The sequence below is a fragment of the Bos indicus x Bos taurus genome, chromosome X (assembly GCF_003369695.1).
Source record: "Bos indicus x Bos taurus breed Angus x Brahman F1 hybrid chromosome X, Bos_hybrid_MaternalHap_v2.0, whole genome shotgun sequence".
NCBI lineage: Eukaryota > Metazoa > Chordata > Mammalia > Artiodactyla > Bovidae > Bos > Bos indicus x Bos taurus.
In genome coordinates, this window is record NC_040105.1 from 46,187,578 (window position 1) to 46,211,352 (window position 23,775).

The 23,775-nt window shown below is 39.3% G+C and overlaps 1 protein-coding gene across 10 annotated transcripts in view; it reads right to left on the reverse strand.

The window, feature by feature from the left end:
• The window catches only part of ARHGEF9 (Cdc42 guanine nucleotide exchange factor 9), a 420,451-nt gene that overhangs the window by 66,758 nt on the left and 329,918 nt on the right, over positions 1-23,775 (reverse strand). For all 10 annotated transcript variants that reach the window (XM_027535132.1, XM_027535130.1, XM_027535131.1 and 7 more), the window contains 2 exons: positions 21,888-22,067; positions 489-721 (listed from right to left, as the gene is read on the reverse strand). In XM_027535132.1, coding sequence (XP_027390933.1) covers positions 489-721; positions 21,888-22,067 — 413 coding nt within the window. The remainder of the gene's footprint in view (positions 1-488; positions 722-21,887; positions 22,068-23,775) is intronic.

Consider the following 23,775-nt stretch of genomic DNA (forward strand, 5'->3'; position numbering starts at 1 on the left):
CCTGCCAATGCAGGAGACACAGGGGATGCAGGTTTGTTCCCTGGGTTGGGAACATCCCCTGGAGAAGGAAATGACAACCCACTCCAGTATTCCTGCCTGGGAAATCCCATGGACAGAGGTGCCTGGTGGGCTACAGTCTATGGGGTTGCAAAGAGCTGGACATGACTGAATAGCCAAACACTTTCACTTGGCTGAATTCAGGACTAAGGACCAGGCTATAAGCTTCCTGAAGACAGTGTCTTAAGTTGTACAATAATTATGCACACTGATTTTGTGTATATATTTATTTACAAATTTATAAACAACTCTTATAAATACTACCTCACTTTATACACACAAGAGTCTTGAGAAGTAAGCAAGAATATATCATTATCCCATTGTACATATAAGCTAACAGCTCAGAAAAGGCAAAAGAACATATACTGTCAATAAGGACTAGCATATAGAGGAGGTTCTCTCCTTCACTACTGCCTCCCTCAATCCCTTACCTATGGTCCTGGGCGGTATACTTGAGGAGCTCGGCCAACTGTAAGGGATACTTGCAGATCTTCTGTACTGGCGTCAAAAGGAAACCATCAATAGCAATGTCGATCATTTGCTGCAAGAGGCGACAGGCCTCAAAAAAGTGTTGGTAGCGGCTGTCCTTCATCAGTTTGGAGAGCTCCATACAGGCGTCCAGGTGATTGTTACAATACTCAGAGTATATCCAGAATCCATCTTGCTGTGAGCAGAGGAAAGATGGAGAGAAAAGGAAATGCTACTGAGGACTCCAAAAGAAATTCTGGAGATATGGAATGACAAACCGTCTTCTTATGTAGAAATATAAAAATGAAAACAACGTCAATCTTTTCTAAACTGATTCATAATTTAATAACAAATTATTTGGGAATTAGACAAACTGCAAAAATTCATATATAAAAATAAATAAGTAGGAATAGCATGTAAATGCTATAAAAGAAGGCTAATGAGAGGAGACTGACCCTGAAAATAGTAAAACAAAATATCGTAATAAAATTCGGGCATTGGATCATAGAGGTAGGTCAGAGGTCTATTTCTTGTAGTGGCAGACTAAATAGTTTTATATGAAACTTAATCACTGAGAAAAGCTAGAAAATCTGGAAAAAAACATAATAAATTTCTGTTTGAATGAATCACATCATCCAGAGTTTTTAATTGTCTCCAAAGAATATTTTGTAGGAAATTTACCATGGAATTTTCAGGAGTAAAGAGGAGTGATGAATGCAAGTTAAACACAAATGGCTGAGGAAAACAGTGTGTGTGTGTGTGTGTGTGTGTGTGTGTGTGTGTGTGTGTGTGTGTGTGTACATGTAAAGAAGGGAAGAGAAGGTAAGGGGAGTATATTCAAATGATATACCAAAATCAGAGGAATGTTAATATTAGATGAATCTGGGTAAATGGCATCTTTCATTTCATTGCACTTCACTTTATTGCACTTCACTGATATGTTTTTCACAAATTGAAGGTTTGGGAGAAAGACTTGGTTAAGCAAGTCTATCGGCATCATTTTTCCAATAGTTTTTGTTCACTTCATGCCTCTGTGCCACATTTTGGTATTTCTTGCAATGTTTCAAACTTCTCCACTATTATTATATTTGTTATGGTGATCTATGATCAGTGATCTTTGATGTTAATATTGTAATTGTTTGTGGATGCTACAAACCTATATAGCAAGGTGAATGTAATACATAAGTGTTGTGTGTTCTGCCTACTCCACTGTTCCCCTATCTCTCTCTTCTCTGGCTTCACTATTCCCTAAGACACAACAATACTGAAGTCAAGTCAATTTATAATTCTGCAATGATCTCTAGTGTTCAAGTGAGAGGAAGCATTATATGTCTCTAACTTTAAATCAAAAACTAGAAATAAGTAAACTTAGGAAGGAAGGTATATCAAAAGCTGAGACAGGCTAAAAGCTATAACTCTTGCACCAAATAGTTAGCCAAGTTGTGAATGCAAGGGAAACATTCTTGAAGGAAACTAAAAGTGCTACTCCAGTGAACACACAAATGATAAGGAAGTGAAAACAACCTTATTGCTGATATGGAGAAAGGTTAAATGGTCTGGATAGATCAAACTAACCTAACCCAGAGCAAGACTCTAACTCTCTTCAATTCTGCAAAGGCTGAAAGAGATGCGAAAGCTGCAGAGAAAAGAGTGAAGCTGAGATAACAAGATGGTGGTGGAGTAGGTGGACATGGAGTACATCTCTCTCCACAGATACATCAGGAATACAACTTCAGACACAGAAGTGCATGCAGAACACCAGCTGAGAGCGGACAGGAGTACCTGGCCAGTGGAAAAGATTATATAGAATCACGCAAAACTTGGTAAAATGAAGAAACTAGGGGGGAAAACACGAGTATTAGTAGGACTGGATCTACCCTCAGCAGGTGGGGGAACTGAATCAGGGGTCTGATCCTCACAGTAGGGCAACTGTCTGAGTCACAGGATAAACATTTAAGACTGAGAGTAAAATAGCTGATTTGTGGCAGCCTAAATGGAATGACAATCAGACAGTCCTTGACACAGCCATACATACCCTGGACAGGGATGCAGGTCCCCTGGAAGGTGTAGCAGCTGGGAGCTGGAGTTTAGGGATTCTGGAGCAGTCCCAGTGCGAGGGCTGCTGTTGACTGCCAAGAGACACATTGAGGGGATGTGAGGGAGGAGATCATGGGGGGAAATGTCTATGGAGGGAAGTCGGAAAGCCAGGCAGCCATGGAAGCAAGGTGATACTCCTAAGTCACGCATAGGGGGTGGGGCTATCACCCTAGCATGTCTCTCCCCACATGCCAGCATCTGCAGTTGAACAATAGAGAGGGTGGCCCATCAAATGCCTCATGCACTGAACTACAGAGTAGGACGCCAGCCAGGGTGCTCCTTTAAGTGACCAATGAGCCAAACTACAGAGTAGGACCCCACCTAGGGTGCCCTTTTAAGTGCCTAATGCGCCAATCTACAGAGTAGACCCCAGTCGGGGCAGGGGGGGGGTGGCTCTCTATGTGCCTGACATGACAAACAACAGAGAAGGACCCCAGGCAAGGGATCCCTCTAAGTGCCTGAACAGGCGGAGCTATGGAGAAAGACTGGCCAAAGAGGCCTTCTGATCACCAGCTACAAGAGGCTTGAAAAAAGACTGATACGGCCATAACTCCTGCCATGGAGGCAGTTTGTGTACCTGAACACTTGGTGCTGCCAGGGTCCCTGCAAGCCAAGCAGCTGCACCACCTTCACACTCAACTCTCACTGGGGCAGAGCTGCCACAGACAAAAAAAAAAAAAAAGTCTTGTGTTTACACACACATAGTTGCTTCAGTCCTGTCCGACTCTTTGCGACCCTGTAGACTGTGGCATGCCAGGCTTCTCTATCAGAGATGGGGTTCTCCAGGCAAGAATACTGGAGCTTATTGGTCAATACTGGTTGCCATACACTTCTAGAACACTATATTTCCTGCTGCCCTAGCCGCCAATCCCCCTGAGTACCTGGTGCTGCCAGAACCCCTATGACCCAAGGAGATGCACCACTTCCACACCTGGCCCTCACAGGGGCAAACCCAAGCCCTCCAGGGCAGCCTCAGGAGCTAAACCCCAGTGGATAAACCATGTGCAGAGGTGGAAATAAAACCACAACTGAAACCCAGGGGCAGTGTGGCTAAGGAAGAAGACCCAAAACATCCCCACCAGATGTACAAGTGGCAGATTAAATCCACACGATCAACTAAGCAGACTCTGTGTCTGTGGAATATATTAAAGGCCATTGAGAGCTCCCAAAAAAGAAAATGCACTAGCTCTGATAGCTGGGGACATTGGAGGAAAGAACACACAAGAGTAGGACCAGATTAGAATCTGAGCAGCCCCCACACAGGTCCAGAGATCAGTACAGTGTTGGATGGCAACCTAGGGAGGTAAGGTGAACTGTGATTCCCAGAGCAGGAAAGGACTCTGACAGCAGAGACTCAAGAAAATCATTTATTACTCTTATTTTTTTACTTGTTCTGTAGATTATTTTGGATTTTATTTTTTTTCTTTTTTCTCCCCTCTGTTATAGTTGTCAATTTCATTGGCACTAAGAAACCCAATTAAGCTTTGGAGTTTTTTTTTTTTTTCCCTCAGTCACATTTTTTATTGTCATAAAACTCTGCCTCTACGTTGGGCATTTGCAGTTCTGTGGAGTTTTCTTCTTTTTTCCTTTTCTCTTTTTTTTAATTGTAATTTTTTAAACCTAATATTATTTTTCTACGTTTATTCCTTTGTTTGCTTTTCCTACTGTTATTTCTCCCTTGCAATTAACCTTTAATGTATAGAAATCTTCTTCATCAACCTCTATTTAACTTTGCATATCTATTATTTCTTTCTCTCCTTTCCTCTCAACGTATTTGTTAGTTTTACTTTCATTGCTTTATTCCCCAATTGGCACCTTGCTTTAGTTTTGTTTTCCAGTTTGTGCTTTAATTAGTTTTGTTCTGGTAGATACAATTTTTGGTTTCCTTTGTTCACCAGGTCAATATATTGCAGTTAATTTTTGTTGGACTGTTTTGATTTTTCTTATGTGTCTATATGTATATGTGTATATTTAGTCACACTTTCTATTGTTGTTATAAACCTCTGCCTCTACATTGGGCTTTTGCAATTGTGTGGAGTTTTCCTCTTTTTTCCCCTTTTTTCTTTCTTCTTCCATTTTTTTCTCATTTCTCTTTTTTATAATTGTAATTTTTTAAGCCTATTATATTATTTCTAAATTTATTCTTTTGTTTGCCTTTCCTACTGTTCTTTCCCCCTTGCAGATAATCTCTAATGTATATAAATCTTCTTCATCTACCTCTATTTAACTTTGCATATCTAGTCTTTCTTTTTAAAAAAAAAATAATTTATTTATATTAATTGGAGGCTAATTACATTACAATATTGTAGTGGGTTTTGCCATACATTGACATGAATCAGCCATGGGTGTAAATGTGTTCCCCATCCTGAACCCCCCCTCCCACCTCCCTCCCCATCCCATCCCTCAGGGTCATGCCAGTGCACCAGCCCTGAGCACCCTGTCTTGGGCATCAAACCTGGACTAGCGGTCTGTTTCACATATGATAATATACCTGTATCAATACTATTCTCTCAAATTATCCCACCCTTGTCTTCTCCCACAGAATCCAAAAGACTGTTCTATACTTCTGTGTCTCTTTTGCCATCTCACATATAGGGTCGTCATTATCATCTTTCTAAATTCCATATATATGCGTTAATATACTACATTGTTGTTTTTCTTTCTGACTTACTTCACTCTGTATAATAGGCTCCAGTTTCATCCACCTCATTAGAACTAATTCAAATGCATTCTTTTTAATGGCTGAGTAATAATCAACTATGTATATGTACCACAGCTTTCTCATCCATTCATCTGCCGATGGACATCTAGGTTGCTTCCATGTCCTGGGTATTGTAAACAGTGCAGTGATGAACATTGGGGTACACGTGTCTCTTTCAATTCTGGTTCCCTCAGTGTGTATGCCCAGCAGTGGGATTGTTGGGTCATATGGCAGTTTTTTATGGAATCCCCACACGGTTCTCCATAATGGCTGTACTGATTTTCATTCCCACCAACAGTTTAAGAGGGTTCCCTTTTCTCCACACCCTCCCCAGCATTTACTGTTTGTAGACTTTTTGATAGCAGCCATTCTGACCAGTGTGAGATGGTACCTCATTGTGGTTTTGATTTGCATTTCTCTGATAATGAGTGAAGTTGAGCATCTTTTCATGTGTCTGTTAGTCATCTGTATGTCTTCTTTGGAGAAATGTCTATTTAGTTCTTTGGTCCATTTTTTTTGATTGGGATGTTTATTTCTCTGGAATTGAGCTGCAAGAGCTACTTATATAGTTTTGAGATTTATTCTTTGTCATTTGTTTTACTTCCTATTATTTTCTCCCATTCTTAAAGCTGTCTTTTCACCTTGCTTATAGTTTCCTTCATTGTGCAAAAGCTTTTAAGTTTAGTTAGGTCCCATTTGTTTATTTTTGCTTTTATTTCCATAACTCTGGGAGATGGCTCATAGAGGATCTTGCTGTGATTTATGTCAGAGAGTGTTTTGCCTATGTTTTCCTCTAGGAGTTTTATAGTCTCTGGTCTTACATTGAGATCTTTAATTCATTTTGAGTTTATTTTTGTGTATGGTGTTAGAAAGTGTTCTAGTTTCATTCTTTTACAAGTGACTGACCAGTTTTCCCAGCACCACTTGTTAAAGAGACTGTCTTTTTCTCCATTGTATATTCTTGCCTCCTTTGTCAAATATAAGGTGTCCATAGGTGCATGGATTTATCTCTGGGCTTTCTATTTTGTACCACTGATTTATATTTCTGTCTTTGTGCCAGTACCATACCATCTTGATGACAGTAGCTTTGTGTATAGTCTGATGTCAGGCAGGTTGATTCCTCCAGTTCCATTCTTCTTTCTCAAGATTGCTTTGACTATTTTAGGTTTTTTGTATTTCCATACAAATTGTGAAATTATTTGTTCTAGTTCTCTGAAAAATACCACTGGTAGCTTGATAGGGATTGTATTGAATCTATAGATTGCTTTTGGTGGTATACTCGTTTTCACTGTATTGATTCTTCCAATCCATGAACATGGTATATTTCTCTGTCTATTTGTATCATCTTTGATTTCTTTCATCAGTGTTTTATAGTTTTCTATATATAGGTATTTTGTTTATTTAGGTAGGTTTATTCCTAAGTATTTTATTCTTTTGTTGCAATGGTGAATGGAATTGTTTCTTTAATTTCTCTTTTCTCATTGTTAGTGTATAGGAATGGTATGGATTTCTGTGTGTTAATTTTATATCCTGCACATTTACTATATTCATTGATTAGCTCTAGTAATTTTCTGGTGGTGTCTTTAGGGTTTTCAATGTAGAGGATCATGTCATCTGCAAACAGTGAGAGTTTTACTTCTTCTTTTCCTGTCTAGAGAAGATCCTTTAGCATTTGTTGGAGAGCTGGTTTGGTGGTGCTGAATTCCCTCAGCTTTTGCTTATCTGTAAAGCTTTTGATCTCTCCTTCATATTTGAATGAGATCCTTGCTGGGTACAGTAATCTGGGCTGTAGGTTTTTTTCTTTCATCACTTTAGGTATGTCTTGCAATCCCTTCTGGCCTGAAGAGTTTGTATTGAAAGATCAATTGTTATCCTTATGGGAATCTTCTTGTGTGTTATTTGTTGTTTTTCCCTTGCTGCTTTTAATATTTGTTCTTTGTGTTTGATCTTTGTTAATTTGATTAATATGTGTCTTCGGTGTTTCACCTTGGGTTTATCCTGTTTGGGATTCTCTGGGTTTGTTGGACTTGGGTGGCTATTTCCGTCCCCATTTTAGGGAAGTTTTCAACTATTATCTCCTCAAATATTTTCTCATGGACTTTCTTTTTGTCTTCTTCTTCTGGGACTCATATGATTCAAATGTTGGGGCATTTGACATTGTCCCAGAGGTCTCTGAGGTTGTCCTCATTTCTTTTAATTCTTTTCCCCCCTCTACTTCATTTATTTCCATCATTGTATCTTCCACCTCACTTATCCTATCTTCTGCCTCAGTTATTCCACTGTTGGTTCCCTCGAGATTGTTTTTGATCTCAGTTATTGCATTATTAATTATTGATTGACTCTTTTTTATTTTTTCTAGGTCCTTGGTAAACATTTTTTGCATCTTCTCAATCCTTGCCTCCAGACTATTTATCTGTAACTCCATTTTGTGTTCAAGATTTTGTATCATTTTTACTATCATTATTGTGAACTCTTTTTCAGTAGACTCCCTATCTCCTCCTCTTTTGTTTGGTGTGGTGGGCATTTATCATGTTCCTTTACCTGCTGAATATTTCTCTGCCTTTTCATCTTGTTTAGACTGCTGTGTTTGGGGTGGGCCTTGTGTATGCTGCAAGTTTGTGGTTCCTCTTTGTTATAGAGGTTCCTTCCTGTGGGTGAGGTTGGACAAGCGGCTTGTCAAGGTTTCCTGGTTAGGGAAGCTTGAGTCGGTGTTCTGGTGTGTGGAGCTGTATCTCTTCTCTCTGGAGTGCAATTAAGTGTCCAGTAGTGAATTTTGAGGTCTATGTGTTTGGTGTGACTTTGGACAGCTTGTATATTAATCCTAGGGCTATATTCTTGTGTTGCTGGAGAATTAGTGTGGTATGTCTTGTTCTGGAATTTGTTCACACTTGGGTGGACCTTGGTTTCAGTTCGGGTATGGAGGTTTTTGGATGAGCTTTTTGCTTAATGTTCCCTGGAGCCAGGAGTTTTTTGGTGTTCTCAAGTTTTGGATTTAAGCCTCCTGCCTCTGGTTTTCAGTCTTATTCTTACAGTAGCCTCAAGACTTCTCCATCTATACTGCACTGATGGTAAAACATCTAGGTTAATGGAAAAAAGATTCTCCACACTGGGGGACACCCACAGAGGTTTACAGAGTTACATGGAGAACAGAAGAGGGAGGAAGGTGATAAAGGTAACCAGGAGGAGAAGAGGGCAAGTCAAAAGGAGAGAGACGGATCTAGCCAGTAATCAGTTCCCTAACTGTTCTCCACAGCCTGGAATACTGAAAGAGATTCACAGAATTGAGTAGAGAAGAGAAAGGGGAGGGAGGAGATAGAGGTGACCTGGAGGAGAAAAAAGAGAGTCAAAAGGGGGAGAGGGCAATCAAGTCAGTAATCACACTCCTAAGTAAAAATGGGTACTGAAGATTGGATTCTTAAAGGTACAAAATTGATAACAAATACAAAAGCCAAAGATTAAAAATCTAGAGTAGACATTAGACTCTCAAAAATACAATATTAAAAAAAAAATCTCAAAAATTATTAAAAATATATATGAAATTTGCTTTAAAAATAAGGTCTTTTTTGCAAGATAATAGTAGGTTATAACTATGAAAATTAAAGGAGTAATAAAGGACTTAAAATGAAAAAATTAAAAAATGATAATAGTAAAATATATCTAGGAATTTTTCTGGAGCTGTTGTGGGCAGTGCGGGGTCAGTTCAGTTTCAGATAGTTCCTTGCTCCAGCTTATACTTCTTCTCAAGGTCTATAGGCCCCTTCCAATGTAGTCTGTGCTAACTACAGGGTTTTAATCTGTTGCAATTATCACTTCCAAAGCGGTTCCCTCTGTTTATTTTGGCTTCTTCTATTTGCAACTCTCTTCAGTGTCTACTTTCTGCCCTGACACAGGGGGCGAATGTGGTCACTTATTTAAGCTTACTTGTTCAGTTGTGCTGTAGGGAGGGAGGAACAATGCACACAAATATCACTGGCGTGTATGGGGAGTGCTTGCAGTGTCTGGGCCACAGTGGGTTTGAGCCCACTCACAGTGTGTGTGCTTTCCTGGTCTACACTGCTCAGGCCCAGGTTGCTCTGCAGGGGAACTGTCAAAAGCAGGCCCTGGGTTGCATGCACTTCCAAGGTCTAAGCCGCACAGGCTCAGGTTCTGTGGTACTCCACAAAGGCACAGAATCGGTTGGGCCTGTGTTTTGTGCCCTTCCCAGGTCAGAGCAGCTCAGGCAACCAGTTGTTTGGTGAGTGCACTCTCCCCAGGAGTGTGGTGCATCTTATCGCCTCACCAGTCCCAGCCCCTCGATTTCCTGGGTGCACAGTGGGAGAGCCATCTCAGGTGTGCCGTGTGTCTCTTCTGGGGAGCTGATCTCTGACTGCAACCCTCCTGGCGAATGGCAACCATCCAGGATCCCAGGAAGACTTTGTTACCAACTGCTAGCCTGCTTGCAGATTGGTAGAGGATGCCGTCTCTGGGGCCGAGATTGCCCCTTTCCAGCTCTGGCTGTCACTGGCCTGCCTCTCTGCTTCTGGCAGGGGATGGGCCAGTCCACAGGTGGCTAGCTCTCCTCTGGTATTCGCTCAGTCCTTTATTCTGTGAGCAGGTCTGGCAGTGCTTTAGGTTAGAGCTTTTCATGGGAAAGTTCTCTCTCTCTCTCTCTCTCTCTCTCCTTTCTCTCCCTCTCTCTCTCTCTCTCGCTGTCTCACAGTTTGGGTTGCTATCTCACCTTAGCTCCCTCAGATTATCCTCAGGGCATTCAGGCCAGGTCCTTACCCTAAGCAATGCAGCCCACACCTCCCTGTTCAGTCCCCGCTTGCTGGTGGCGAATGCGCTGGTCTGGGCTACTTCTCTGCTGGAAGTTGCAGTTAGGCACATAATCTGTGGGCTTTATTTATTTTTTCCTCCCAGTTATGTTGCCCTCTGAGATTCCAAAACTCCCCATAGACCCACTGGTGAGAGGGTTTCCTGGTGTTTGGAAACTTCTACTCTTTCACATCTCCCTCCTCAGGATGGGTCTCCATCCCTAACTCTTTTGTCCCTCTTTTTATCTTTTATATTTTGTCCTACCTCCTTTTGAAGATAATGGGCTGCATTTCTGGATGCCTGGTGTCCTCTGCCAGTGTTCAGAAGTTATTTTGTGGAATTTGTTCAGCGTTCAAATGATCTTTCAATGAATTTGTAGGGGAGAAAGTTGTCTCCCCATCCTATTCCTCCACCATCTTAGGACTGCCCCCCTCTTTCTTTCTTCCCTTTCCTCTCAACATATTTGTTAGTTTTATTTTCATTGCTTTATTCCCTACCTGGCACCTTGCATTAGTTTTGTTTACCATTTTGTGCTTGTTAGTTTTATTCTTAACTGCTAAATATAATTTTTGATTTCCTTTGTTCTCTGGATCAGTCTACTGTACTTTATTTTTGTTGGACTATTTTCATTTTGCTCATGGGTGTATATGTATATGTATATATTCCATTATTTGAATTACTACGTACCTGATTTTGTAACTGCCATTTCTCTGGGGTTCATCTTTAGTTTCTTGTTTTTGAATATTTGTTTTACTCTCACTTAATGGCATAATAAACCACTTGTGGAGTCTTCATTTCTGACGAGAGATCAAACCCTGAGACTTTGGACTGGGAGCATTGACTCCAAGACCCTAGAGTACCAGAGAACTAACGCTGCTGCTGCTGCTAAGTTGCTTCAGTCGTGTCCGACTCTGTGCGACCCCATAGACGGAAGCCCACCAGTCTCCCCTGTCCCTGGGATTCTCCAGGCAAGAACACTAACCCTAGGAATATCAAATAGTGAGAACTCCCCCAAAGAAACCACTTGACTATATCACCTGGCATCACCCAACTACCAGTAGCACCTTTGCAGGACGCCTGGTCTAAATAGCAAACAAAATAAAAATACAAACCAAATCATCAGCATACAGGAGTACCACCTCACTCAGCCTTTCCCAGAAGAGGAAAAACAAACAAACAAACAAAAACTGACCACAAATCTCACCCTATAGAAAGCTCACACAAAGCAATGGACCAACCTTAGGAGGGCAGAAACCAAAAGAAAGAAAAAATTCAACCTTCTTCAAGGAAAGAATTCAACTTTCCTTGAAGCCTGGGAAAAGGAGACCCCAAACACAATAACTTAAAAAAAAAAAGAAAGAAAAGAAAAGGCAGAGAAATACTGCATAAATGAAATAACAAATTAGAAACATAGAAGTCCAAATAAATGAAGAGGAAATATGAAAATTACCTGAAAAATAATTCAAAATAATGATAGTAAAGATGATCAAAAACCTTGAAAACAAAATGGACAAAATGCAAGAATCAATTAACAAAGACCTAGAGGAATTAAAGAATAAACATACAGAGACAAACAACACAATTACTGAAATTAGAAATACTCTAGAAGAAACCAGTAGAAGAATACCTGATTCAGAATAATGAATCAGTGAGCTGGAAGATAAAACGGTGAAAATAACTTCTGAAGAGCAGAATAAAGTAAAACGAATGAAAAGAGCTGAGGACAGTCTAAGAAAGCTATGGGACCATATCAAATGAGCAACATTTGAACTATAGGGGTCCCAGAAGAATAAGAAGAGAAAAAGAAAGGATATGAGAAAACTTCTGAAGAGATTATAGTTGAAAATTTCCCCAACATGGAAAAGGAAATAGCCAATCAAATCTAAAAGGCACAAAGAGTCCCATACAGGATAAACCCAAGGAGAAACATGCCAGGACACATACTAATCAAACTAACAAAGATGAAACACAAAGAAAGAATATTAAAAGCAGCAAGGGAGAAGCAACAAGTAACATACAAGGGAAACCCCATATGCTTAACAGCTGATCTTTCAGCAGAATCTCTGCAGGCCAGAAGGGAATGGCAGGATATATTTAAAGGACTGAAAGGGAAAAATCTGCAACCAAGATTACTGTACCCAACAAGGATCTCATTCAAAATTGATGGAGAAATCAAAACCTTTTTTTTTTTTTTTTTCAGATTCCTTAGGAAACCTTTATTTATTTTTTTTATTGTGATTGAATTTTATTTTTTAATTTTATTTTATTTTATTTTATTTTTTAATTTTAATTAATTTTATTTTATTTTCAAACTCCACATAATTGTATTAGCTTTGCCAAACATAAAAATGAGTCCACCACAGGTATACATGTGTTCCCCATCCTGAACCCTCCTCCCTCCTCCCTCCCCACACCATCCCTCTGGGTCGTGCCAGTGCACTAGCCCCAAGCATCCAGTATCGTGCATTGAACCTGGACTGGCATCTCGTTTCATACATGATATTTTACATGTTTCAATGCCATTCTCCCAATTCTTCCCACCCTCTCCCTCTCCCACAAAGTCCATAAGACTGTTTTATACGTCAGTGTCTCTTTTGCTGTCTCGTATACAGGGTTATCATTACCATCTTTCTAAATTCCATATATATGCATTAGTATACTGTATTGGTGTTTTTCCTTCTGGCTTACTTCACTCTGTATAATAGGCTCCAGTTTCATCCACCTCATTAGAACTGATTCAAATGTATTCTTTTTAATGGCTGAGTAATACTCCATTGTGTATATGTACCACTGCTTTCTTATCCATTCATCTGCTGATGGACATCTAGGTTGCTTCCATGACCTGGCTATTATAAACAGTGCTGCGATGAACATTGGGGTACACGTGTCTCTTTCCCTTCTGGTTTCCTCAGTGTGTATGCCCAGCAGTGGGATTGCTGGAGACAAGCAAAAGTTAAGAGAATTCAGTACCAGCAAACAGCTTTACAACAAATGTTAAAGGGACTTATATAATGAAGAAACACAACAGAAGAAAAAAGATCTAAAAAATCAACTACAAATGATTAGAAAATGGCAATAGGGACAAATATATCTATAATTACTTTAAAAGTAAATGGATTAAATGCTCCAACCAAAAGACACAGACTGGCTGAATGGATACAAAACCAAGACCCATATATATGCTGTCTACAAGAAACCCACTTCAGACCTCAAGACACATATAGACTGAAAGTAAGAGGATGGGAAAATATATTCCATGCAAATGGGAAGCAAAAGAAAGCTGGAATAGCAATCCTCATATCAGACAAAATAGACCTTAAAATAAAGGAGATTACAAGAGATAAGTAAGACTACTAGACAATGACCAAGGGGTCAGTGCAAGAGGAAGACATAACAATTGTACATATCTATGCACTCAACATAGGAGCACCTCAAAACATAAGACAAACAATAACAGACATAAAAGGAGAAATTGACAGTAACACAATAATAGGAGGAGACTTTAACAACCTACTCAAACCAATGGACAGATGATCAAAACAGAAAATTAATAAGAAAACACAACTCCTAAATGATACATTAGATGAGATGGATCTCATTGGTATCTTCAGGACATTTCATCCAAATGAAGAAGAATATATCTTCTTCTCAAGTGCACAGGGAACATTCTCCAGGATAGACTATATCTTGGTTCACAAATCAAACCTCAATCTGCTAGGTGTCCTGGAACCAAATCCCTGCAATACTGGGGGACAGCTGTATAAAAAACTATACACACTGAGGAAACCAGAAGGGAAAGAGACATGTGTACCCCAATGTTCATCGCAGCACTGTTTATAATAGCCAGGACATGGAAGCAACCTAGATGTCCATCAGCAGATGAATGGATAAGAAAGCTATGGTACATATACACAATGGAGTATTACTCAGCCATTAAAAAGAATACATTTGAATCAGTTCTAATGAGGTGGATGAAACTGGAGCCTATTATACAGAGTGAAGTAAGCCAGAAGGAAAAACACCAATACAGTATACTAATGCATATATATGGAATTTAGAAAGATGGTAACAATAACCCGGTGTACGAGACAGCAAAAGAGACACTGATGTATAGAACAGTCTTATGGACTCTGTGGGAGAGGGAGAGGGTGGGAAGATTTGGGAGAATGGCATTGAAACATGTATAATATCATGTAAGAAGCGAGTTGCCAGTCCAGGTTTGATGCACGATACTGGATGCTTGGGGCTAGTGCACTGGGACGACCCAGAGGGATGGTGTGGGGAGGGAGGAGGGAGGAGGGTTCAGGATGGGGAACACATGTATACCTGTGGCAGATTCATTTTGATATTTGGCAAACTAATACAATTATGTAAAGTTTAAAAATAAAATTAAATTAAAAAAAAAACAATTGTATTTCTATATCATGACAACAAACTACAGGAAATTGAAATAAAAATGCAAATTATAAAGCAGCAAAAATTTAATTACTTGGAAATAAATTTTTATAAATAAGATCAAGAACTATACAAATGAAAACTATAAACAATAAGATCAGTCACCCAGTCGGGTCCGACTCTTTGCGACCCCATGAATCGCAGCACGCCAGGCCTCCCTGTCCATCACCAACTCCCGGAGTTCACTCAGACTCATGTCCATCGAGTCAGTGATGCCATCCAGCCATCTCATCCTCTGTCGTCCCCTTCTCCTCTTGCTCCCAATTCCTCTCAGCATCAGAGTCTTTTCCAAAGAGTCAACTCTTCGCATGAGCTGGCCAAAGTACTGGAGTTTCAGCTTTAGCATTATTCCTTCCAAAGAAATCCCAGGGCTGGTCTCCTTCAGAATGGACTGGTTGGATCTCCTTGCAGTCCAAGGGACTCTCAAGAGTTTTCTCCAACACCACAGTTCAAAAGCATCAATTCTTCGGCGCTCAGCCTTCTTCACAGTCCAACTCTCACATCCATACATGACCACAGGAAAAACCATAGCCTTGACTAGATGAACCTTTGTTGGCAAAGTAATGTCTGCTTTTGAATATGCTATCTAGGTTGTTTATAACTTTCCTTCTGAGGAGTAAGTGTCTTTTAATTTCATGGCTGCAGTCACCATCTGCAGTGATTTTGGAGCCCCCAAAAATGAAGTCAGCCACTGTTTCCACTGTTTCTCCATCTATTTCCCATGAAGTGATGGGACCAGATGTCATGACCTTCATTTTCTGAATGTTGAGCTTTAAGCCAACTTTTCACTCTCCACTTTCACTTTCATCAAGAGGCTTTTGAGTTCCCCTTCATTTTCTGCCATAAGGGTGGTGTCATCTGCATATCTGAGGTTATTGATATTTCTCCCGGGAATCTTGATTCCAGCTTGTGTTTCTTCCAGTCCAGCGTTTCTCATGATGTACTCTGTATAGAAGTTAAATAAACAGGGTGACAATATACAGCCTTGACGTACTCCTTTTCCTATTTGGAACCAGTCTGTTGTTCTATGTCCAGTTCTAACTGTTGCTTCCTGACCTGCATACAGATTTCTCAAGAGGCAGATCAGGTGGTCTGGCATTCCCATCTCTTTCAGAATTTTTCACAGTTTATTGTGATCCACACAGTCAAAGGCTTTGGCATAGTCAATAAAGCAGAAATAGATGTTTTTCTGGAACTCTCTTGCTTTTTCCATGATCCAGCGGATGTTGGCAATTTGATCTCTGGTTCCTCTGCCTTTTCTAAAACCAGCTTGAACATCTGGAAGTTCATGGTTCACATATTGCTGAAGCCTGGCCTGAAGAATTTTGAGCATTACTTTACTAGCATGTGAGATGAGTGCAATTGTGTGGTAGTTTGAGCATTCTTTGGCATTGCCTTTCCTTGGGATTGGAATGAAAACTGACCTTTTCCAGTCCTGTGGCCACTGCTGAGTTTTCCAAATTTGCTGGCATATTGAGTGCAGCATTTTCACAGCATCATCTTTCAGGATTTGGAATAGCTCAAATGGAATTCTATCACCTCCACTAGCTTTCTTCATAGTGATGCTTTCTAAGGCCCACTTGACTTCACATTCCAGGATGTCTGGCTCTAGGTCAGTGATCACACCATCGTGATTATCTGGGTCGTGAAGATCTTTTTTGTACAGTTCTTCTGTGTATTCTTGCCATCTCTTCTTAATATCTTCTGCTTCTGTTCAGTCCATACTATTTCTGTCCTTTATCGAGCCCATCTTTGCATGAAATGTTCCTTTGGTATCTCTAATTTTCTTGAAGTGATCTCTAGTCTTTCCCATTCTGTTGTTTTCCTCTATTTCTTTGCATTGATTGCTGAAGAAGGCTTTCTTATCTCTTCTTGCTATTCTTTGGAACTCTACATTCAGATGCTTATATCTTTCCTTTTCTCCTTTGCTTTTTGCTTCTCTTCTTTTCACAGCTATTTGTAAGGCCTCCCCAGATAGCTATTTTGCTTTTTTGCATTTCTTTTCTATGGGGATAGTCTTGATCCCTGTCTCCTGTACAATGTCACAAACCTCATTCCATAGTTCATCAGGCACTCTATCTATCAGATCTAGGCCCTTAAATCTATTTCTCACTTCCACTGTATAATCATAAGGGATTTGATTTAGGTCATACCTGAATGGTCTAGTGGTTTTCTCTACTTTCTTCAATTTAAGTCTGAATTTGGCAATAAGGAATTCATGATCTGAGCCACAGTCAGCTCCTGGTCTTGTTTTTGCTGACTGTATAGAACTTCTCCATCTTTGGCTGCAAAGAATATAATCAATCTGATTTCGGTGTTGACCATCTGGTGATGTCCATGTGTAGAGTCTTATCTTTTGTTGTTGGAAGAGGGTGTTTGTTCTAATCAAATTGCCTGAAGAGTTCTTTTTAGTTGGCATGTTTTTCGTAGATCTAAGCAAGCTGATTCTTTTCCCCCTAGTTTTATCCAGAAATAACTGATATACATCACTGTATAAGTTTAAGGTGTACAGCAAGATGGCTTGCTTTACATATATTATGAAATGATAATCACAATGTTTATTTAACTTCCCTCATCTCATATAGATACAATAAAAAGAACAAAATTCTTATTGTGATAAGATAAATATATATATAGAAATACCTAGAGGGGTGTGATGGGGAGGGAGATGGGAGGGAGGTTCAAAAGGGAGGGTATATACGGATTTTCCCTGGTGGCTCAGACGGTAAAGCATCTGCCTACTATGCGGGAGATCTGGGTTCAATCCCTGGGTTGGGAAGATCTCCTCAAGAAGGAAATGGCAACACACTCTAGTATTCTTGCCTGGAAAATCCCATGGATGGAGGAACCTGGTTAGGCTACAGTCCATGGGTTGCAAAGAGTCGGACACGACTGAGCCACTTCACTCATTCACATGGCTGATTCATGTTGAAGTTTGACAGAAAACAGCAAAGTTCTGTAGCAATTATCCTTCAATAAAAAATAAATCAAAAAATCATCTAAAATAAAATTATTTTGAAAAAAAAGTGAATACAAAGGAGATTACCTGCTCTCAAGACCTGCTATGAAGCTAGATTATTCATGATGATGTGAGAAAAAAGTTGTAGCTATGTATGGTAATGGATGTTAACTAGATTTATTGTGGCAATCATTTCATAACATATAGAAATATTAAATTATTATTCTGTACACCTGAAACTGATATAATGCTATATGAGAATTATATCTCAATTAAAACAACAAGAAAACATAGTGTGGCATTACTATATAAATAGTCATATAGATCCCTGGAACAGAATAGTCTTCTTAAAGATAGAACTACACATATATGATCAACTGATTTCTGACAAAGATGCCAGGTAATTCAATGGGGAAATTAACAAGCTTTCTCAACAAAAGTGCTGGAATGGCTGAATATCCATATGGAAACAAATTAACAAATTTACCTTGATCCTTTTGTCACATTGTATATTAAAAGTTACCTCAAAAATTATCTTAGACCTAAATATAAATATTAAAGCTACATAATATCTATACGAAAACAGGATAAAAACTTCGTGACTTTGTATTAGGCAAAGATCTCTTAAATAAGAAGCAGAAAACGTGAACCATGAAAAAATGATTAACTGAATTGACAAAATTAAAGTTTTATGCCTTTTCAAAGACAATGCTAAGATGAAAAACTAAGCCAAAGACTGAGAAAACCTTTGAAAATCACATATATGACCAAGGACTTGCAAACACAATAAGAAATAACTCTTGAAACTAAATAATATGAAAACAGACAACTCACTTAGTAAACAAGGACAAAAGACAAGGATGCTTCATCAGAGATTTTATACAGATGGTAAATAAGAACATTTAAAAATGCTCAATATCATTAGCAAATGTAAAAATAAACTACAATAAAATGCCACTACATACATATTAGAATGGCTAAAATTAAAAATACTGATAATATCAAGTGCTGACAACCATGTGGAACAACTACAACTCTTATAGATTAGAGTGAGAATGCAAAATGATAGAGCAACTTTGGAAAACAGTTTGGCAGTATCTTATAAAATTAAATAAGCACCTACAATGCAACCCAGTAATTCCAAACATGGAAGTAACCTAATTAACCACCCAGATGTCCTGGAATGAACTAGTGAATGAGTGGCATATCCACACAAGAGAATATCACTAAACAATAAAAAAAAAAAAACTGCTAATACATGCACGAATATGGATGGATATCAAAGAAATTAAGTTAAAGGAATACAACATAAAATATAATTATGGTATGATTCCATTTATATGAAATTCTAGAAAAAGCAAAATTATAGTAACAAAAAGCAGATCAGTGTTTGCCAAGAGCCAGAGTGGAAGCAAAGTTTGATAACAAAGGAAAAACATTAGAACCTGATGAAATGATAGAAATGTTCCATAATCTTGATTATGGTGGTAGATGGTGATTGCAGCCATGAAATTAAAAGACGCTTACTCCTTGGAGGTTGTGACCAACCTAGATAGCATATTCAAAAGCAGAAACATTACTTTGCCAACAAAGGTCCGTCTAGTCAAGGCTATGGTTTTTCCAGTAGTCATGTATGGATGTGAGAGTTGGACTGTGAAGAAAGCTGAGCGCCGAAGAATTGATGCTTTGAACTGTGGTGTTGCAGAAGACTCTTGAGATTCCCTTGGACTGCAAGGAGATCCAACCAGTCCATTCTAAAGGAGATCAGTCCTGGGTGTTCTTTGGAAGGAAGGATGCTAAAGCTGAAACTTCAGTACTTTGGCTACCTCATGTGAAGAGTTGACTCTTTGGAAAAGACTCTGATGCTGGGAGGGATTGGGGGCAGGAGGAGAAGGGGACGACAGAGGATGAGATGGCTGGATGGCATCACCGACTCGATGGACGTGAGTTTGAGTGAACTCCGGGAGTTGGTGATGGACAGGGAGGCCTGGCGTGCTGCAATTCATGGGGTTGCAAAGAGTCGGACATGACTGAGCGACTGAAATGAACTGAACTGAACTGAACTGACACAACTACATGCATTTGTTAAAACCCATCAAATTAAACATTTGGTGAATCTTATTGCTTGTAAATTATACCTAAACAAAGATGATAAAAAATGAAATCCTAAAAAAAAGAAACCTTAGAACTGTAAAGAGAAAACAATCTAATACTTTTAAAAATGTGAATTAATGCATAAAGAAGGATCAGTTAAGTTCAGTTCAGTGTCTCAGTCATGTCCAACTCTTTGCAATCCAATGGACTGCAGCATTAAATGGACTGCAGCATTATTATGGACTGCAATCCCATGAACTGCAGCATTATTAAAGAAGGATAATACACCACGATTAGCTAGCATTTACCCCAGCAATGCAATGCTCATTTAAGATATGAAAATTATTTAATTTAAATCACCATGTTAACATTACAGGGTAAAAGCATAAGATCATTTCAATAGATTAGTGGTTCATTTGACAACATCTGGAGACATTTTCAGTTGTCACAACTGGAAGCGTTGCTACTGACCTCCAGTAGATAGAAAATGCTTAATAGATATTTTGTTAAGCACTCTACAAGGCACAGGGTAGACTCTCATTGAGAGTCAGTATTCCACATTCTACTTTCCCAACTCAATATTATATTTATGATATTCACACACATTTCTATTGGGTACACACATCTAGTCTTGTTATTTCTTACTACATATTAACCCAGAGTAAGCATTCCCCATATGTTTCACATCCATGCCCTGGTGATAAATACCTAAGCTGCATCTAACTGCACTCAATGACATAACACTGCCATGTTATCAACAGCCTTGTAAATGTTCCCTTTCTCATGGACCTCTGAGAATTTCTCTGGGATATATTCTCACAAATGAAACCAGTAAGTAGTAAACATGCTTAACTTTGATAAATACTACCCAGGTGTTTTATGGAATGACTGAATCAGTTTAAAGCTGTAAAAAAAAAAAAAAAAAAAAAAGCACTTAACTTATTAGGCCTGAGACTGCTATCCCTAAAAAGGCCTACTTGAAAGGTTGGCCCTTGGCTGGCATCTTGGAATTTGGATCTCAAGAGGGTTCTCACCATTCCCTGACAAGAATGGCTCACTCTGCCTAAACTATTTGTATGAACATTGTGGTTTATGCTGAAGACCTGCTTTCCTTCTGTGAGTCTGGAATTTTGGTACACACTAGACATGGAGTGCCTACATGACCAGTCTCCCATAGACATCTTGGGCACTGAGTCCTTAATAATTTTCCCTGGTAGACAACATTTCACATGTGCTGTCATAACTCATTGTAAAGGGAATTAATTACACCCTGTGTAACTCCACTGGGAGAGGACTCTGAAAATTTATACCTGGTTTCCTTCAGACTTTGTCCTATATACCTTTTCCTTTTGGTGATTTTGCTTTGTATCCTTTAGTTATATTAAATTATAACCATGAGTATGACTATATGCTGAGTCCTGGGATTTCCAGCAAATCACTGAACATAGGGGTTGCCTTAAGGCTATCGCCTCAACAGAAATTCCCACAGTCAAAGTAGGAAAATTTGTAAGAAGACTTACTTTCAGCTGCATACTTCCATGTGTCATTTGAATTTTATACCACATGAATGTGTCATCTTTTTAAAAATAAGTACTTTATAAAAAGGGAGAGAAAAGTTGTCAAAACTAGGTTACCTGTGAATAAGATCCTAAAGGACATTAGAGAACCATAGAAGTATAAAGTGAAACCTTCTTAAATCCACGTGAAAAAGCCCAAAGAAGGTAAGGAACTTACCCAGTTACTGAGACAGTCATTATATTTATGACTTGCATCCTCACTTTCCTGTTTCTAGTGTTCCTTTCTCTTAAGTCACGTGGCCCTTTTTCCTACACAAGTCACTTCCCCTACCATAGTGTTCTCCCCTAAATGCCTTGCAGGGGTCCACTTTCATGGTGACCACAGTCTTTCCTATTTCTCAGACTCCTGGAATATGTGAATATGTTCAGAGTCCCTCCCAAAATGTTGGGTCCCATGGGAACTGAGCCCAATAGGAACGAAAAAGAGAAGTTGAAGAAAAATCCTACTGGTAACTATCTGGAAGAGGAGAAAAAGAGAGGGGAACAGTAAAGAAAGAGAGTCCTTGGTCAAGTCATCATATCTTTCCAAGTTCTCATGCTGTAGCAAGGGGGTGAACATCAAGGTCAGAGAGGAATCCATCCACTACTGTGGGACAAAGCAGCTGAGCAGACCAGATAGCTCAGAGACTCCTTGCATGGATTCCAAACGTCTCTCAAAACCCTCCCCAAAGGGGAAGATGCTTACGTGCTCCAGGAAGCAGGGTCCTATCTCGCTGAGATGGGGGTCATCATTGTTGTACTGTTTCTCCAGGTCTCTTACAAAGCCCATCTGAAACCTGTAGATGTCTTCAATGTTCCCAAAGATCACCTTCAGTTGCTCATCACTGAACATGTCCCTTCTCTTCCGGCATTGCTTCAGGTAGCCCTGCAGACAAAGTAAAAGTCCAGGATGAGGATGCCCTTCATTCCTTGAGGGTTTTACCACTTAAGCATTTGGGAGCCTTATTTCAGTTCCATGATGTAAACAGGGTATAATTATTTCTATTTTTCATACAAGAAAATTGGGTTTAAAGAAAGAAGTCACTCGATAAGTGAATAATTAGGAAAGCTGGATCTTAAGGAAAGGTCTCCAGAGTGCAAAGATTCCAGAGCATAGAGCTTTGTCCACAATTCTCTATGACAAGGACCCCCAAAAGTGAAAGGACTCTTTCTTAGAATCTGGTTAAGCACAAATAATTTCACTCGCTTTAGTAGCTATTGGGTTAGCTGAATTGATTCACAACTCTAATGGTCTATTTCTTGTAGGACCAGTCCAAAGGCTCTGGTAGGAAAACTTCCCAAAAAGGAACAGACAAAACCAAACCATTCTTAAAGTGAATGTTGTAGTCATCTGAGTAGCTGGTCAGGAGAGGTTGTTTGGATGAGCTTAGTGAGCAAGCCCACAGGTGCCCAGGCATGGTGTTTTCAACAGGGTAAGTGTTTAGGACACATTTGTGAATAAATGGATGAGTTAATACAGCTAGCCACTGATGAAAAACGAATCAATGAAAGAAATTCTTAGTCTGATAAGAGAACTGAGATAACACAATCAGACTCAGAACACATTGTAAGTCAGGGCAAAGGAAACAAACAAACAAACAAACACAGTTTTCCATTCTGAACCTCCCAGTGTACATTTTTAACTAATAGTAATGGTCTTCATTAGAAATCATTAGCATGTAAAAAGCCTGGTGAGAATGAATTATGCCCACTTGCTTTTATCTAAAAGCTAAATGTGATTTTTATAACATCCATTGAACCCCTAATGAGGAGCATTATGGTGAATGACTTATCACTTCTGGCCCTATCTAACTCCATTTTGTCTCCTCTAACACAGTTTGCAATGAAGGCATCTAGGCTACTCCAGGAAGATTCTCATCCCTGGTTTCAATGCCCTTTACCAACTCCTACCAAAATCTCACTTCTCTTTTATCTTCTTACCCTCCAATTCAGCCATTAATGAGTGTCTTTTAACAATTTGCAAATTAATAGTTTGTGCCTGTGTTGACATTTATTTAATTAATGGCTTATGCCCTCCCTGACTACTATGCTCAAGATGTCCTACATTCATTTATATACAATTCCTGACCAAGAGGAAGACACTTTCTACTCCCAGAATATCCTTTTAGCTTCTCTCTCTTTACTAAAGTGGATTCCGAAATTCTGCTTCCCTCAAAAACTTTCTTTCACTAATAGGAAGAGAGGTAATAAATTCCTGAAGGTTCCTCTCTGCCTAATATGTTACTCCTAGTTTCCTTATCTCTATTTTCCTCCCTTCTCTCCCTACTCTCTCTTTTTCACTCTTAACACCTTTGGAAGTGTCTTAGCTACAGTAGAGCAAGAAAATCAGTGAGCATATCATCTGGCAGGAACTTTTCCATCTTGACATTAGGCAGGGGGCAAAGACCGACTCACCTCTGCTCCCACTTTTTCACCCTAGAGTAGGCTTGTGAGTATAACTGGAAAAAAATGGTAACAATGTTACATTAGCATGTCACTTCTGAGTTGGTAGTAAGTACTTGTGAGTGACAGGAAACAGAAGAAGTCAGCCTGGACAGCTCATTCATCCCCTGATAAGCCAGCTCATGAAATAC